The sequence below is a fragment of the Anas acuta genome, chromosome 4, assembly GCF_963932015.1.
Source record: "Anas acuta chromosome 4, bAnaAcu1.1, whole genome shotgun sequence".
Lineage (NCBI taxonomy): Eukaryota > Metazoa > Chordata > Aves > Anseriformes > Anatidae > Anas > Anas acuta.
This window is the reverse complement of record NC_088982.1, coordinates 32072964-32090034: the sequence shown is the minus strand read 5'-3', so window position 1 is coordinate 32090034 and position 17071 is coordinate 32072964. Positions and strand designations below refer to the sequence as shown.

General features: G+C 53.1%; 3 protein-coding genes across 7 annotated transcripts; all 3 read left to right on the top strand.

The window, feature by feature from the left end:
• Positions 1–184: 184 nt before the first annotated feature.
• On the top strand, positions 185–7199 carry COQ2 (coenzyme Q2, polyprenyltransferase). Its single transcript, XM_068680605.1, has 7 exons — positions 185–442; positions 624–790; positions 2196–2317; positions 2509–2594; positions 3086–3219; positions 3637–3825; positions 6663–7199. The coding sequence occupies exons 1-7, from the start codon at positions 220–222 to the stop codon at positions 6816–6818; spliced, it is 1077 nt and encodes a 358-aa protein (XP_068536706.1). The 5' UTR covers positions 185–219; the 3' UTR covers positions 6819–7199.
• Positions 7200–10408: 3209 nt separating this feature from the next.
• On the top strand, positions 10409–13199 carry LOC137855910 (placenta-specific gene 8 protein-like). 3 transcript variants are annotated; one of them, XM_068680611.1, is made up of 5 exons: positions 10488–10670; positions 11944–12085; positions 12159–12283; positions 12858–12961; positions 13087–13199. In XM_068680611.1, coding segments are annotated over exons 2-5 (345 nt in total). In that variant the 5' UTR covers positions 10488–10670; positions 11944–11970; the 3' UTR covers positions 13088–13199. The 3 variants fall into 3 exon arrangements, with proteins under 3 accessions (XP_068536711.1, XP_068536710.1, XP_068536712.1); XM_068680610.1 differs by having other exon boundaries at positions 10409–10733; positions 12858–13199; XM_068680609.1 differs by having other exon boundaries at positions 10466–10670; positions 12858–13199.
• Positions 13200–13604: 405 nt separating this feature from the next.
• Positions 13605–15145, top strand: PLAC8 (placenta associated 8). Of its 3 annotated transcripts, XM_068680617.1 has the most exons (5): positions 13606–13764; positions 14320–14465; positions 14552–14676; positions 14797–14900; positions 15014–15145. In XM_068680617.1, coding segments are annotated over exons 2-5 (339 nt in total). In that variant the 5' UTR covers positions 13606–13764; positions 14320–14356; the 3' UTR covers positions 15015–15145. The 3 variants fall into 3 exon arrangements, with proteins under 3 accessions (XP_068536716.1, XP_068536718.1, XP_068536717.1); XM_068680615.1 differs by lacking the exon at positions 15014–15145 and having other exon boundaries at positions 13605–13764; positions 14797–14904; XM_068680616.1 differs by lacking the exons at positions 13606–13764; positions 15014–15145 and adding an exon at positions 13995–14113 and having other exon boundaries at positions 14797–14904.
• The last annotated feature ends 1926 nt before the right edge of the window (positions 15146–17071 follow it).

The following is a 17071-nucleotide window of genomic DNA, read 5'->3' as shown; positions in this document are numbered from 1 at the left end:
TTATGGCTCCGTCCAAAGCTCCCGTGGCGGTTTCGGCATTCACTCTGCCGCTACCTAATCGTTAGCAGCCGCTAACGGCTCAGCGCACGGTTGCTCTTTGCAGGCGCCGTTAGAACCGTTAGAGCCGTTAACGGCCGTTAGCCCCCCCACAACATGGCGGCGGGGGGGGGCGCACTGCGCACGCGCGGCCCCTCCGGAAGCGCTTCGGCCGGCGGCAAGATGGCGGCGCTGCTGTGGCGGCTCGGCCGGGCCCCGTGCGGCCTCCGCGCCGCCCGCACGGCCCTGCCGGCCGCCGCCGCCGCCGTTTGGCCTCCCCGCTTCGCCGCCGCCGCTCCTCCGGACCCACGGCGGCCGCTGAGCTTCTCGGCGGCCGAGCTGGTGCGCGCCGCGCCCGGGCGGCTGCAGCCCTACCTGCGCCTCATGCGCCTGCACCAGCCCGCCGGTGAGGGGCGGGGCGGGGGAGGGGGCGGGGCGGTAACCATGGCGACGCGGCAGCCAATGGGGGTGGCGGCGCGGTTGCCATGGCGGCGCGGTTGCCATGGCGACGCGGTTGCCATGGCGACGCGCTGGCCAATGGGGCGAGGCCGCGGTTGCCATGGCGACGCAGCATCCTGGTCCCTTAGGGACGTGGCTGCTGTACCTGCCCTGCACATGGAGCATGGCGCTGGCCGCGCCGCCGGGAGCCCTGCCCCACTGGCCCACGCTGGCCCTCTTCGGCGCCGGGGCCGTGCTCATGCGTGGCGCCGGCTGCACCATCAACGACATGTGGGACCGCGACTACGACAAGAAGGTGGGCAGCCGCGCGGGGCGGTGTGAGATGATACCGAGTTCTGTAGTGGGGGACTTGCCGATGCTCGATTAAAGGTTGGACTGAATGATCTTACAGGTCTTTTCCAGCCTGGATGATTCTATGACAACAAATAACCCTTTCTTCCCTGCTTAGGTCATCTTTGCTCATCTTCCCTTTTTTATATTTTGAGGAGCAGGCTTTCCTTGGTTATCGTTCATTTCCTCATGAGGATGGCTGGTGACAGAATCGTGCCCAAGCATGTACTGATCTTTGTGGTGTTGCGTTTCCTCCTTCCTCTCGTTCAGCAGAAGGAAATAAACAGCAGGCAGCCACAGCTGTCAGATGCGGACATGCACAGGGGTGTACGCTCAGCAGGGAGGATCCCAGTGAACTATTGCCTTATTTCCTTTTCTGATCCTACGTTTTCCCCTCACTTTGAGTATTGGCCATGGCAAAGCGCCAGGGCAGTGAGTGACTGCGCTCTGTGAAATCTTCCTTCCAGCACCAATGTGTTTTTCCTGTTAGAAGGCAATAAATCCGTACGGGTTTTGTGGTGTCTTTGGATGGTTTAGGGTTCAGAGGTTATTAGCAGCTACTTGTGCTATGAAGATTGCTGCATTTATGCATGAATGGGGTGTAGTTAAACGTGAATACTCCCGTAGCAGCACTTGGTTACATGTCTCAACAGGCAATCTTCTGAACAAGCCAGCTGGTGGCTAGGGCAGGAGCAGGACGTTTGGTTGTGCTGCTGGTTGCAGTCTGGGGGTGGTTTTTGACAATACTAGGTATTTGGTAATACTTTTATTTTTATTTTTAATTAAAATGGAAGATGCCATGTCAGGTAATGTGCAGTAGAGTTGGTCACTGAAATGCTTTCTGTGACCAACTCTACTGCACATCATTAATTAAGAGTGTATTTAAACTGCATAAGGAGTATTTGAAGTTTAGCTTAAATTATTTAGTAGTAGGGGGAGAACATACTCAGGGAGTATACTTAAGTTGACATTATTAAAGCATGTGCAGAATCCTTTATACACTTTTAGTATTCTATAAAACGTTGGTGTTCAAACCTCCCCAAGTAGACTTTAAACCACGTCTAAATGCATATTTTTTTCCTTTTGTTATTGTGGGATGGGTTTTTTTATTCGTTTGTTCAGATTATGGTCACCTTCAGCAAGTAACCCCTCACTCATTTAGGTTTAAAGTATTTTCCAGTATTTGTTCCTTCTTTCAGTTGGCTTTGCATGATTTCTCTACTCCTGACAGACATCCTAAACTCCACTGCATCCCACCTAGGGTTAAAATAATTGTCCTGTTGCATGCCAGTGGTGTGCAACAGACTTGAACTTTTAGGATACATTTGAATGTGTTAGCTTTGTGTTAACGCTGTTCCTTCCGTGTTCAGGTTGCAAGGACAGCAAGCAGACCCCTGGCAGCTGGAGAAATCTCCACTTTTCAGTCCTTCGTTTTTCTCGGGGGACAGCTCAGCCTGGCTCTCTGTGTGCTTCTGTGTCTGAACTACTACAGGTGACGTACACGTTATCTTCTGTTTCTTAGAATTGCATTCCTGGTCCAGAGGTAAGCACAAAGATTTAGAACAGCAAACGTGCTGGGGGCAGAGGAGTTTTAGCCATGGAAGCCAAGTAGTTTGGTGCTGTTTACCAGCTCTTTAGACCTGTGATCTTTAGAGCAGCAAACAAGTCTGGTACTTCTTACAGTATCGTTCTGGGAGCAGCCTCCTTGACTCTTGTGGTCTCCTACCCTCTGATGAAGAGAATCACGTATTGGCCACAGTTAGTTTTGGGTGAGTTGGAAATCTTTTTTGTTTTCTTCTTCTTCCGATCTAGCTTTTGGGAAGTTTCACGTACCGCTTAGTAACTGAACTTCAGCAGTCTGGTTTTATGTAAGTTTATATTAAAATAACAATACTGTGCAGGCAAAATTCTGCCATGCCAGAAGCTTCTTAAACAGTAGTTTAACAAAATTAAGCGGGAGCTGGGTTGTAATGTTTTCGTTCATAAACAATCTCTTGTTGTAGTGTCGAGAGAGAGAATCAATGCTTGTAGCTTGAGGGTTGGCTGTATTTTAAGAGTTGTCTCAAAACCTGACTTAACTCTAGGCCTTCCCACTCCAGCTGTCTTCAGCCTTATCAGCCAGAGCTGCCTTTTCCAGTGTGGAAGCTCCACGGTTGGCTGCTGTGAGCTCTTGAAGAAATGATACCGAGTTCTGTACATGTAATTTAGACTGGTCCTGGCACCTTGTTAACTATCTTTGTTCCACTCTCTCTGTTTTTAGGACTTACTTTTAACTGGGGAGCCCTTCTTGGGTGGTCTGCCATCCGAGGGTCCTGCGACTGGTCCGTGTGTCTGCCCTTGTACCTGGCTGGAGTCATGTGGACGCTGGTGTACGACACCATCTACGCGCACCAGGTAGAGCAGCAGCGGGAAGCTTTACAGACCTGTGTATGTTTGCTTGCTTAAGTTACAGCTTTGGTCTTGAGCAGCACTAACATGCAGGTGAGCACCATGGAACATCCACCCTTGGACCTTTCATTGCTCTGTAAATACTTTATGTATCAGGCAGAGAGCCGCAAGCGAAATGCGTTTTGTGTGCCTGTGCGTCCGCGCTGTGTCAATAACTGCACAGCTGGTGTTAACTATTAGCTGCCAGCACAGCTCTGAGGACCAGCCTTTTAATTTATAGTTTAACCCAGGGACCTGCAAATACACTTAACTGAGGTTCCTGCTAACAGCTGTGGGAAACCTGAGATGGGCCCCCCGTTTTACTTTCCTTACCAAGTAATGGTTGGATTGCAGATCTTCTGCTAATTGTTCCTTTCCCTCTAGGACAAGAGGGATGACATCCTTATCGGCGTGAAGTCCACAGCGCTACACTTCAAGGAAGACACAAAGCGGTGGCTCAGTGGCTTCAGCACGGCAATGCTTGTGGGCTTGTGCGTGGCGGGGATGAACTGTAACCAGACCTTCCCTTACTACTCAGCCGTGGCTGCCGTGGGCGCTCACCTGGCACACCAGGTTTGATGGATTCATTTATATTTTCTCCACGTGGAAATTCTTGATAAGAAATCATAGTGCTTTTCAGCCCCTGGCTGAAAATTCTCCCAGTACACTGAAAAAAAAAAAGAAAGAATCCTGTAAATTTTTGAAAAGATCATTTAAAGGCTTTTTACAACGGCTTGCTTCTCCCAAGCACCTTTTGCAGAACTCTTTTGAGGAGACCTCTGGTGGTCCACAGGCTGTTTCTAACCCACAGTCTATTTCTAACCCAAAGAACTGCCTTGCCTTTAGCTGTAATCTCAAGGCAAATATTTTCTTCCTGCTTCTGATAGCAGCTGCAGCTAGATCCACCTCAATACCAAGCACGATTTTGCAGTTTTTGCTGGTCTGACACAACTCCAGCTGTGTCCGGTGCACATGATGTGAGACTGCAGTCAGTGTGTGTTATGATAGTTCGCTGAATTTATGAGATGAAGTGGTCTGCTGTATCACACACACTTACACTTGACAGAGATGTTGTTTTTTTTGGTGCATGGCATACTATACAATAGCTACATGAAAATGAGCGTTGTCTGTTGCATCTCCCAGAGAGAGTTAACTTTACCTCAGGGTAATTACGTTGTGCTGTGAGCTCTGGAGCTTCAGACTGGGTTCCAGCAGTGTAACAAAGGTTTCTGTGGCTTTCTCACTACCCCCTGTTGCAGATGGTAATGTTGTAACTTTATGATAATTGACGGTTCTAATTCACAATTGCTTTTGTAGCAGAAAACAACGCAGTTCAGTGTTGTACTTGTGCGAGCTTACAGATTTGAATGCGTATCAGGAAAAATAAAGAAAATGAGCTTTGCCCATAAAGGGAGCAGAGAGGATTTTGTTACCCAAATGACGGCGTTCACAGTCTGGTGGTGACGGTTAGTCTATGGGAGGAGTAATTGCTGGCCTTCGTAAGGCAGTGATAGCACTGCGAGCAGTAAAACCATCAGCAGTCTGAGGAGTTAAACGTGGGATTAACATGTAACCTGCCATGCAAAGGACAGCCTGATGGGTGTTTTACAGCCCCTCACACCTGAGCAGCACTTTAACGAGGGAGCTCCCACAGCTCCTAGACACTAAACATTAATCATGCCTGCAGGTTATAACATCTTCGTGGCGCTGTGCTCTGCTACTTGTCAGCCACTGCTTTTCACAGGGTTTGGTCTTGGAAATCTGTGGAGGAAAGTGTGCTGCGTTCCCCCACCTTATCATTGACATCTGGAATTGCCAGAGTGGCCTTGCATGGCAGTTTTGGCACAAATAGAAATCATTGTCCTGCAGAGAGGATTTTTCTCAGTGAGGAGGCAGAATGTGAGGGGCAAGGAGTCACAGAATCACAGAATCATCTAGGTTGGAAGAGACCTCCAAGATCACTGAGTCCAACCTCTGACCTAACATTAACAAGTCCTCCACTAAGCCATATCACTGAGCTCTACATCTAAACGTCTTTTCAAGACCTTCAGGGATGGTGACTCAACCACTTCCCTGGACAGCCTGTTCCAGTGCCTCACAACCCTTTCAGTAAACAAATTTTTCCTCATACCCAACCTAAGCCTCCCCTGGCACAACTTCAGTGTGTGATGATTCCCCAAGTTGTAAGAGCGGCCCTGTTCCATATACCACAGAGCAGCTTCTCTTTGAGTGTATGTTTTAATATTACTTCTGCCTAGGCATTTGCAGGCTTATCTTCATGTTCAAGACATCAGAGATCTGCTGACTGACTGAGTTTAGAAAGTTGAATAAGCCGTGTAAGGTGCCCCTTCCTCAATTTAACTAGTTTGTGCCTGAGGCAGAGAGGAATTTGGGTCATGAAGATGTCCAGTTCCTGTACTGCTGAAGAAGTTCCTGAACAGAAAACTAAGCTGCCTTACATGCTTCACGTCCGTGAAGGTACATCTCATGGCTCAGCTGCTGTTGGGTTTCACTCATCCATTTAGAGTTTTCACTTCCGTATGCCTGACGGGCAGGCAGGCTTTTAAGGGTGTGAAAAAAACATCGTGTTTTAGGGGTTTGCAGGCCAGGTTTCAGATAGTTTAATCAGAACCCAGCCCCCTTATCTCTGTACAAGTGCAAACAGCAGAGGAATGTGTTTCCTAGGGAAGCTTTAATTTATTTCAATTCAAAGCATTCTCTTTCAACATCTTGAGGGGATGAACGGCAGGGTCAGAGTTTCTGGGAGGTATCTCTCTCTGCCCTTGCACTGTGTGCTGTTGGCGCCTCGAGCTGTGAGTCATGGCGGCTGCTCGCAGGTGTCGGGGTTCCTCTTTGCAGGGCAGATGCAGCTATGTGGCCAGCAGCACCTGGGCAGGACAGGGCAGCTTCTTGCTCTGCTGCTTTCCCTCCCCTGCCTTGTTTTCGGGGAAGCATGGGCGGTGTTTGTAGCAGACAAATGAAAGGTGCAGGCTGGTACTGGATTTTTTTTTATTGAAGTTCCTGTTGATGAGTTAGCCGCCTTTCTGCTGAGGAAGGTCTTCAAAAGACTTTTTACACATTTAGACATTTTTACAGCTTTTATTACCCAACTGCACCCAGGAGTATTTAGACTGTTCATACTGTGATTCACTGAGAGGTTCCAGGAATCAGGTCCATGCCCAGTCCTTTGTTCTTCTGCCGCATGTTGAATAAATCTGTCAGGTAAACATGGATGCCAGTCATGAACCATCCCTTGCAGCTAGAGTATTCCATTTCTTCAGGAGCTAACGATAGGACTCAGAACCTGAAGGTTTTGAAATTACAGCCCTTCTTGTGTCTTCTTGAGATGTGTCAAGTATTTCCGTGTCCATAAATAGTAATACTGGAATGTTTATACTGTGCTTTTGCAGATTTACACTTTGGACATAGACAAGCCTGAAGACTGCTGGAAGAAATTTGCATCGAATCGTACTGTAGGGGTTCTGCTCTTCGTAGGGATCGTGCTTGGAAATCTCTGTAAAAGACAAGAGTCGAAAACTGTACAAGAGCCTTTAGAAAGCAGGTAGTCGAAATTGTTAATGATTCCAATGTTTTAGTCTGGCTCAAATGAATATGCTCCAAGAGGGGAAGACACTTTTAACATGACTCTTTGTGGTTTATCCTATTTATTTATAAAAGTTGGTGAAAATGTTCTTTTTTTTCTTAAAAAAAAAAAAAAAAGCCAAGCAAATCATGTTTTTGACTGTCTTACAATGTAAGCTGGGATTACTCATGAATGAAGCAAGTGAAGCTCCTCTGTTGGTCCTATGTAGTACAAGGAAACTCCTGACTGGCTCTCAAGAAGCGAGCCTGGCATTTTATACAGAGCAAGACAGATGTCTCTTAGTGACAGGATTTGGGAAAATGCAAAAAGATTTCAGCATGTAAATAAAATCTGGTTGTACACATTTGGCATTGTGAGTTATTGCATGAAGAAATTGCAGTGGGGGTTGGGGCTTGTTGTGTGAAGTAACTGTGATAGCAGCTTTTATCCTGAGATGTCTGGATGCAGCCTGGTCTCCGTCCATGAGGTCCAGAATATGAACAAGTCGATGGAAAAGTTTTGAAGACTCCCTTTTGTTCTTGGTCTGACCGCTGGCACCGGTTCTTCCTCGAGCAGGCTGCTGCAGAGCGGCCCATGGAGACCGAGGTGAGCTCCTTTATCGGGAACAATCTGCATGCATACTGCCAGCTTAACAAACCAGCACATTCCAGAACTAATGCCAAGTGTCTGCATGCTGGTGGTTGACTCTAAGGTAGGAACTCATCTTGCCAAGTGAATCTCATTTCCTCCTTCTAATTCTAATCTTTTAGCCTTCTGCTTCTTCTTTCTATTTCAGCTGATACAGGAGTAACTGCTTTGTTAGGAGGAGGACTATAAGCAGTAACAATAGCAACTGCGGGCTAATTACAGATCTCTGTACCTTTCCCTGCCCTCTACTATTTTATGCTTGGTTGGTTATGCAATCTGTCTGCTGGTTACACTTTTCCTTGCCTCCTGGTGTCCTCCGCTTTGTGGGATTATTTGCTGTGGAGGGAGTGACAGGCACGCCTGTTCCCAGAAAACAAAACTCAGCCGAGACCCAGAGAGGGGAGCTGCTCTAGCTCTGAAGCTGAGCCTCATGTACAGTTATTTAGACTGCTGTGGCTAAGAGACATTTCAGTCCAGAGCTGTGTGTTCAGGGGTTGTCAAATTCAGCTTGACTAGTGCTGGTGGACGCGTGAAGAGGTTGCTGTGGCAGCCCAAGGAGACAGCTCACAGCAGGTCAGGGACTTTGGTCACAGGAGATCCCTCCTGGAGCTGTGCTGTGGTGGGTTCTGCACACTTCTTCCTTGTTGTGTGTGCTTTGTGTCGCTTTGTTTATTGTCTTTTTGGCTTCTCTCACTATTTGGACATAACACTGGACACAAAATATTTTTTGAACAGGCCAGAAAGAAGACTGTTCAGGTTGACTGCATATGAAGTACAAGTATGTGAAAAGGTTGGCAACCATAGCCCTTGAAAGCACTCAGAGGACTCTGGTTCTTACACGGAAGTTCTTAAGCAGGGTTTATAAATTTTCACTGGTACTAAGATAAAGGACAGCACTTTAAGGATGAAGTTTCTTAAGTTAAGAACCTTAGTTAAGTTTCTGAACAGTTATGTGACAGAGCTGCACTCTGTAGAGGGAGAAACGAATGCATCCAGCTTCATGCTGAACCTGGGTTACAAGGCATTTATTAGTAATATCCAAGTCTAATTAATATCTGTAAGCGTCTTACAGACTTGTAGCAGTACCTTAGAGCAAACATGGCAAAAGTTACTTGTTTCTAACATACTAACGTGTCTTCAAGTAGCTTGGATTTGAGAAGAGCTCCCATTTTGTAGCACCTGTGGACTGTCTCGTGTCCATCTTCCTGTGGCAACTTGGTGCAAGCAAGCATTTGCCTTGTAATAAGAAGAAGAACAAGGTGTAACAACACAGGGTAAAGCTTGAACTATCAAACCAGTCCTAAACCTAGAAATCACTGCATATCTTCTGTTGGAGTTCTCCAAAATTATCTCCAACTGCATTTTGCTGGCTAAAATGCCATTTGTATCTGCTGGCAGTTATACGTGCATCTCTCTTCTGTTCTCAAGGTATTCTTTCCTGCGCTTCACAAACACAATCTCAGCTCTGTTGAAATACAATTTGTTTAAAAAGTCTCCCCCACGCCCATCTCTAAGCAGCAGGGTTAGCTGTTATGGTTTCACGCAAATAAACACTGCTCCCTGGCAGTCTTCCCTCGGGTATCAGGTGTTGCCTTTCTCCCCTTTCTTTCGCAAAGGTTCCTCTGCAGGGGCATGGACGAGGAGCACATCTCTGCGGGCTGGAAGCTCGGCTGTGCCTCCCGAGAGCCAGGGCTGGAGGTGGCTCAGCAAAGCAGCCAGGGCAGGGTGGCTGCCAACCCAAAGGTTGTCCCTGGCACGCTCCCTGCATTGGAGAGCAGCACCAGCTCCTGCACACCGGGGCAGACAGTGCCTGGACTTTGCTATTCTCACGCTGCTTGCAAAAGAAGGCATCTCCCAGTCCAAGGAGGCCAGAATTTTCCCTGCCTCTGGGGCAAGCACGTGCCGCGGGTGTGGAGCCAAGGAGGGGTGCAGAGGGCAGGGGACAGACAGCGTGGCGGGGTTGGTCTTGGCACCAGCCCTGGGTATTAGGATCTGGGGATGAGAAGTGCCTCCTTGACAGGGGTGTTGGAGCATCCCCAGGGGTGAGCTGGGGCTGAAGGCTGCTGGAGTACAGCAGGGTGAGGTGTTTTAGGTGCCTTCCCTGAGTTACGCATGAAAATGTAAGGAAAGAGTGGGCTGTGCAGCACCTCTGATTTGCTGAGTGCTGCTGGTAAGGGAACACAATGCCTGTGCCCACAGGACCAAGGTTGTGCTCGGGCCAAACAGGAAGGAAGCTAGCAAAAGAAATAAAACAATAAAAAGTGTTCAAGTGCCACGGTCAAAGTGTAAAAGCACTGCCCCAATGTTTCTGACACCCAGCTGAAATCAGGGCCGCAGGGAACAACTGGGCGATGCCCGACCACAAACCTGTGCAAGGAGCTCCTCCAAACTGAGGGACCATCACCAAGCTGTGCCCTGTGGCAAAAGCAGCTATCGCATGGCACCTTCCTGGTTTTGTTTGTGTGTTTTCATCCCAGGCTGCTCTCCAGGCCGTGGAGGTGGAGGAAGGGATGTGGCATTATCCAGGGATAACACAGCACAGGGGCTGAGGCGGGGGGAGCCTGAGGGCAGCGCTGGGTGGCCGCCTGTGGGGAGGACAGCGTTGTGTCCTGCCCCAGCTGCCAAATATTTCGCAGATGGGGAATTTCCCAGCTTCGTCAGGCCTTGTTTGGCCCCAGAGGCTGCTGGTGGGCTTCACACAGCGCAGCCCCCTCTGTGCACCCCATCAAACGAAGCCGCTCCTCGTGACCGCAGAGCCTGGGCTTGGTGTGACCATTTGGACATCTTGGGCACGGTGTGGCGACCCCGATGACGCCCGTGCGCCACAGTGGTTTGCAGGGAGAAGCTGGGGGAAGCCAGCCCAGGGTGCTCCTCACACCATCCTGAAGCGTGCCCTTGGGTTTTGAGGGAAGAGACGGGAAAAAAAACTCTCCCAGGGACTTGGACGAGGTCTGCGCAGCCGCCTCTGGTTTAACGAGCCGCAGGCTATGGTTTCACACGGGGAGGGGAAAGAAGCACCCTGGGCTTGGCCCCCCCCCCAGCTCCCCGCCACCGTTACCTCCCACCTCCATGCTCGGCACCGCTGCCAATAAGAGCCTGCAGGAGACAGAGCCACACGCTCGCCGTCCTCACAACTGCTCCGCACGCACCGGGGACGCCCGCCGCAACTCAGGCTGCTCCGCAGAAGGTTGGTTCCCTGGTGGCACGGAAATATGAAAGGCTCCCTGCCCTAGAAGGATTGGATAACAAGGCAAAAATTACAGATATACGCTTTTATTTTGTTTTATTTTTATTCTTTTTTTTTTTTTCTCCTGCTCAGTAATGCAGGGGGGATTAATCTTAATGGGAACTCTTTGCTACATCCTACCTGGGGGAAAAGGGGACACTTTTAAAGAGCTAGGTGCTAAATCTGCCTTATGGGCAGGTCACTTCTGGCTTGCCACTTTCTCCTGTTTCTACGAGCGTATAAATGTACCAGGGGAATCTGTGCGACTCTTTGCTCTCTGGTTAAACCAGGCTCCCTGCTTTTTCCTTAGCGCGTGCTTCGGAGCAAGCCCCTCTTGTGGGGGATGCTGAGCTTTGTAGCTGCAAGTATTTTCGGGCAGACCCCACAGCGCGTGTGGGAGGAAGCTGCTCTCCTGTCCAAAGGCTGGCTGCTGCTCCTTGTTGCTTTTTTTAATTTTATTTTTTTTTAATGTGTTTCTGCTCATTCTCGTTGTGCTCTTCCTGCCCTTTTTGGTTGGATTTGGCTTTGGTGGCAAGAGCATCTGCCTGTGGCCGTGTCTGCATTGCTCATTCCAGCTCGGAGAGGAGAAGGTGCACGAGGATCCCTGCTACGGGGAGTGATGTGGGGCTGTAAAAGTGCAAGGCTGCGTGGGCACCTGCCTGTTGCTGGGCTCATTTCCGAGGGCTCACAGCTGCTCCGCCAGCCGCGCTGCCTCGCGCATTTCGGTTTCTGTTCTGGATGCTGAGGTCAGTAGGGCTGCTCGCTGAAGCCGCGCCCCTCTCCATGCCCAGTAGCCAAGGAAAGGAAAATGAATTTATAGCAAACAGCCTCAGGATGTGTGAGCCCAGTGCCTTTACGGTTCCTTCCCCTTGCTCTCCCTGTGCATGCTGAGATGAATTTTCCCTAGCAGCACGGCTTATTTTCTGCGGCTATCCAACAAAACGCGCGCCGTGCAGCACAATCCCAGACTGGTTTCTATCATATCTGAGGCTCATTTCCTCCGGGAGCTGCAGGAGAGCAAGGAGCAGGGTTCAGACCTAGGACACGGTGCCACATTTCTCCATTTCTGGCTCCGCTGGGAGCAAACGTGTGGCCACAGCTGCTCCCTACACGCTCCGTGTGCCCCCCAAGCTGCTCTGCCGAGGGATCCCTGTCATGCAGCCGGGGGTCCCGCGGCCCTGACACCCTGAGGCCGTGCCGCTGACCGCTCTCTCCCTCTCCTTTCCCTCCCCAGCTCTCACCACTCCGTGCCCAGCCAGCGATGGCCGCTCCCACCGTGGTGACCCTGCAGCCCCAGTACGTGGTGGCCGGGCCCAACGTGTCCAGGGCCATGTGGCAGACAGGGCTGATGGACTGCTGCACCGACTGCGGCGTCTGTGAGTGCCGGCGGGGCCAGGGGCTGCTCGCTGGTGGGCTGGCAGGGGCTCACGGTGATTCTCCCCCTTGCAGGCTGCTGTGGGACATTCTGCTACCCCTGCCTGGGCTGCCAGGTGGCCGGGGACATGAACGAGTGCTGCCTCTGTGGGACCAGCGTGGCCATGAGGACCCTGTACCGCACCCGATACAACATCCCGGTCAGTGCGGGCGTGGGTGGTGGGCTCCCTTTTCTGCCCAATTTTCTCTCAATCCTCACGGCCAGCCACGGCCCCAGCTCGGCACGCTTCACCCGGGCTCGCAGCCTGCCTCTGGCAACAGCCAAGCTCAGAGAGCCACCGCTTGGCCACTGTGTCCCTGTCAGGGAGAGCCCTGAAACCATCGGGGTGGTGCTGCACGGGACAACAGCTTGGTGTGGGTGGCAGGGAAATGTGGCCCACGGTAAATGTGTCAGAGCATCTCTTCCCACTGGCAGTGAAAGGACTTGGTGTGTGATTTCCCCCCCTGCCTCATGCGGGGAAGCCAGCAGATAAGTCACTGAGTTCCGGGGTCAGCAGTTCCTTGTCCCTTCCTATCTTATCTCCCCCTGGCAAGCCGGCCCCGTCCTGCAGCCAACGTTGCTGCTGAACCATGCACTTTTAAAATGGCCTCTGCTCCGGGGTCAGAGCTGAACCCCAATGGAAAAGACACGCAGCGTGGAGTGCAACCAACCTCTTCTTTGCTGAAATGTGGTTTTGGGGAAGCCCTGGCTCCTAACGCATGCCTTTCCTGCAGGGCTCCATTTGTTCCGACTACTGCATCACCATGTGGTGTCCCGTGTGCTCCGTGTGCCAGATCAAAAGGGACATCAACAAGCGGAGGGCGATGGGCATCTTCTGGTCAGCACCCGTTTACTCCCTGCAACACGGGGGCATCGTGCACGTCCTTGACCCGAGCGGGACGAATGTGTGGCCGCAGCAGGCCGCCGGCGGCCCGTCCTCACCTCCCGTCCCTTCACTTACAGATGCCGTGGAGCCCGTGCCGCCCGCGCCCCGCAAGATGGTGGCTGAGGACTGCCCGTGACTGGCAGCCCTCAGCCCCTCGCGAGCAGCCCAATAAAGAGCAATGTGTGCCTTGCCTGCTGCGTGCTCATTGCCCCCCTGCATCATCCCTCTGTACCGCGGGGCTGCGTTTCCACCCCGGTTCTGGTCCTTTTCCCTTTTATAGGCTATTTTAAGTGCGTGTAGGGTGTCTGCTGAGATGTCAGACCTGGCCTGGCTTCTGGGGCTCTTTGTGGGGCTGGCAAGAAAAGTGAACGTGCTGGGGTCTCGGCAGCTTCTCCCTTTTGGGAACCCATGGGACTCGCCCTCCGAAACGGTGCTCCTGACCCAAAGGGGTCACCCGATGGGATGCAGCGGAGAGGGGCCGTCCCCCTGCTCCCAACACTTTCGGAGGGGGGGTTACCCCGTGGGTCTCTGCAGGCACTTGCTGGCTTGTGGAGCCCGAATGCAGCCTCCCCTTCTCCGAAGGCTGCTGCTGGGCACGAAGGGCGAGGGCCGGCAGCGGGGACGTTGCGCAAGCGGGGAGTGTGCGGCCAGCCTGCAGCTGGGCCGGGAGGAGCAGAGGTTGGCAGCGCCCAGCGCATATAAGGGACGGGAGCGGGCAAAGGACACACGGCTCTGTGAGCAGGGTGGCTCTGCAGGTGTGTGTGGCTGGCGGGGCTTTGGGGTGAAATCGGGGCGGAGGTGGTGGTGATGGAAACTGCGGTGATCCCATGTTGGATGGGGAAAGGGGGTGGTGGTCCCTGGGCTGCGTGTTCAGCATGCCCGGTGCCCACCGGTGTTATAGCTGAGGGCACGGCCCTGCAATAGGGAGCAGCCCCAAGGGGGTGGAGGCTGTGGACCTCAGGTGGGTTCATTATGGAGCTCGTTATGGGGGGCAGCTGGGTGTGGGGAGGAGGTGTGGTGCTGCTGGGGGAGGGTGGGTGCACAGTGCCCTCCTGCAGTGCCGGGGAGCTGAGGAAGAGGAGGAGGGGGTGCCTGGTGAGGAAGGTGAGTGAGCAAGGAGGGGAAGGAGCTGGCGGCTAGGCCTGGAGCAGGGGAGGGGGAGATGGGAAAGGTGCCGGCTTCCATCCCCCTGGGGAAGCAGGGTTAGATGGGGAGAGGCAGAGAGAGGCCCTGGTGGAGCAATGCCCGGAGACGTGGCCCCCAGGCTGGGTCCGTGAGGGCTGCAGCCTCTTTTCCTCCCTCCCGGGCAGCCTTCTCCGGACACCACCTGCCCGTGCAGCCCTGCCGATGGCCTCCCGACATGTGGTCACCACCCAGCCCTGGGGCTCGGCGCCTGCCCCACAGAGGAGCGAGTGGCAGACGGGGCTGCTGGACTGCTGCTCCGACTGCGGCGTCTGTGAGTAGGCTCTGGGCGGGCTGCTGGAGGGTCTGGGGGGGCGTGGGGCGGGTGTCGAGCGTGGGGTGTCTCCGTGTCTCTCGCAGGCATCTGCGGATCCTTCTGCTACATCTGCCTGGGCTGCCAGGTGGCCGGGGACATGGACGAGTGCTGCCTCTGCGGGACCACCGTGGCCATGAGGACCCTGTACCGCACCCGATACAACATCCCGGTCAGTGCGGGCGTGGGTGCTGGGCTCCCCTTTCCACCCTGCGTCCCTGGGGCAGTGGGGATGCACAAGGCCACACCTCCATGGGTCGGGGTTGGTCATACCACGGGTCCTTCTTGGCAGGGCTCCATCATGGGCGACTTCTTCTCGGTGCTGTGCTGCCCCTGGTGCTCTCTCTGCCAGCTGAAGCGGGACATAAACCGGAGGAAAGAACAGGGCACCTTCTGGTGAGTTGGCCTGTTCACCCAGCTCTGCACACATTCCCTGAGCCCCCCTTCCTGCCACAACTGACCTAGCACATCCCATCCCGTCCCTCAGCCTCCTCTGCCCTCCCTTGCAGATGCTGCCGCCCTGGCCGTGGAGTCGCTGCTGCCCTCGTGTTCCTGGTCCGTGCAATGGGGGGCTCGGTGCTCTCACACAGCCTCCCCCTTCCCTTGGTAACGTGGTCAATAAAGAGCAGTGCTTGCCCTCACTCGCATGTGTTCGCATTTATTTACTTTGTGGAAACTGAAGTGAAACAAAGCCCAAGCCAATGCTGCTGCGGCCATCCCAGCTTCTCCTCCGTGCACACCGCAGCGTGGCCGTGGGCAGGGCCTGTGACAGCATGGATGGGGAAGCGATGGTGGCGGGATGGGGGGGCTGTGGTCCAGCCTGCCATCTTCTCCACAAACCTCCTGAGGAACCACGGAGCTGAGAGCCCACGGGGAGCTGCTGCTGCGTGGGGTGAGACGTCCCGGTGTCTGGTGTCAGGCTGGGGGGCTGAGGAGTTTGGGGAAAACCTCATGTAATTGGGGGCTGCCTCGCTACACCGTGGCTCCGAGCAGGTGCTGGATTTACTCAGCAACCTGCCGTGGTTCAGAAAAGGGAACTCCGGGGCTGGGGTTTGCTCTGCAGAAGAGTGCTGGTGGCTCTGGTCCATTTCAGCATTGCTGCTTTTCAAATAAATTGGCATGTTTTTTTGTGTTCTCCCAGAGCTCAAGCTGGCAGTGGTACCACCAGCTGCATAGCCTGGGGAGGCCACATCACTGCCCCAGCGAGCTGGCAGCACCCCTGTCCCATCTCACCAGCACCAAGGTCTCTTCGGGGCCCTTTTCCCTTCTGGGCCATGCTTAGCTCTGCCTGTCTTTGCTGCAGGATGGGCGTCACGGCCCTGTGCTGTGAGGGTTTCCCCACCCGTGGGTGGGAGAAGGTGGTGACTGTGGGTGTGTAAGGTTTCTGTAATATGCAAGGACACAAAGGCTTGGTTTCTGTGGTTTTATGAAGAATTGCCACTCCTCAGGTGAATGCATACTTACCTTTATGGGTGCTTGTATATATACACCTCTCAAGGTGCTACCAGTCTGGCACAGATCAGACCGTTCCCAGGACTGGGACAGCTGAAGACAGAAAAGCTTCTCGTCACTGGATGATGTCTGTGACCGCATCCACCATCAGCAGGCGTCCCCCGAGAGGATCCCACCTGTCCTGGAGATCTGCAGAGCAGCTCCTCTTGTGTAAATATTGAATTATTTCTATACCACGTAGGTGCTAATACCTAAGGGGCTGTAGGAGAGTGTTGATCAGTTAATCCTGATTGACAAACCAGGCTGCTGGGAAAATAAGTGTGTGTTTGATGGTCATTCTCTATTCCGTGCTCACCAAAGATGTCTCACTCCCTGCTGAGCTAACCAGGCATGCCTGGGGCTCCTGCTGCAGCAGCTTTCCTCACAGAAATGAGGCTGGAAGGGGTTGGGCGTCTGTCGGGCAGCGCTGTGCCCCCTGCACCTCTGTCCGACTGCTTTTGTTCCTTCACAGGCACGGAGGAGGTGTCACTGCCCCAGGACGCCGCTCTGTGGCCGTGCCTGTGCTGCTCTGCCTCAGCCCGTGGGTTTTGGTGCTGTCCCAGCCCCATCTAAAGGGTGCTCCAGTGGTGCTGCAGCTCCAGCTAGTGGGCGTGCTGGATCACAGGTGCCCTGCCTTGTACCTCCTGTGGTCAGCGGCAGCTCCAACCTATTTCAGCTCTTTCCACAGCTCAGGTTAGGTGCGCAATCCCACCGCCCTGAAGCTCCAGTCTACCTCACAGCTGATCTAGCCTCTTACACTTCTACACCTGGACGCTCGACCTTGTTTCAGTGTAAGATGACTGGGGCTGCTTACAAGGTAAGTGAAGGTCTGCTTCAATAAAAGCTCATCCTTGTTCTAAACTAATTCAAACTCCCGCTCACTTATTGCCAGGGCCCGACATGACCAGACCCCCACCTCTGGTTAGGGTCTGCATGCCCACCCCATTCCCTTGCCTGCCTGGTCCCCAAAACGGGGCGTGGAGCCACTTTCCGAGGTCCACTAGCACAGGACTGAGCCTCTGCTTTCAGGCACTAAAAACACAGCACTGGGTCTTTGGCCAGGCTTCACCACCGCA

Bases quoted from the DNA above. Each gene is read 5' to 3' on its own strand.
- COQ2 (XM_068680605.1), top strand. From the start codon at position 220: ATGGCGGCGCTGCTGTGGCGGCTCGGCCGGGCCCCGTGCGGCCTCCGC. The intron at 443-623 runs GTGAGGGGCGGG...CTGGTCCCTTAG, and splicing joins GCGCCTGCACCAGCCCGCCG to GGACGTGGCTGCTGTACCTG. The intron at 2,595-3,085 runs GTGAGTTGGAAA...CTCTGTTTTTAG, and splicing joins TTGGCCACAGTTAGTTTTGG to GACTTACTTTTAACTGGGGA.
- LOC137855910 (XM_068680610.1), top strand. From the start codon at position 11,971: ATGGCCGCTCCCACCGTGGTGACCCTGCAGCCCCAGTACGTGGTGGCC. The intron at 12,086-12,158 runs GTGAGTGCCGGC...TCCCCCTTGCAG, and splicing joins CTGCACCGACTGCGGCGTCT to GCTGCTGTGGGACATTCTGC. The intron at 12,284-12,857 runs GTCAGTGCGGGC...CCTTTCCTGCAG, and splicing joins GCACCCGATACAACATCCCG to GGCTCCATTTGTTCCGACTA.
- PLAC8 (XM_068680615.1), top strand. From the start codon at position 14,357: ATGGCCTCCCGACATGTGGTCACCACCCAGCCCTGGGGCTCGGCGCCT. The intron at 14,466-14,551 runs GTGAGTAGGCTC...TGTCTCTCGCAG, and splicing joins CTGCTCCGACTGCGGCGTCT to GCATCTGCGGATCCTTCTGC. The intron at 14,677-14,796 runs GTCAGTGCGGGC...CCTTCTTGGCAG, and splicing joins GCACCCGATACAACATCCCG to GGCTCCATCATGGGCGACTT.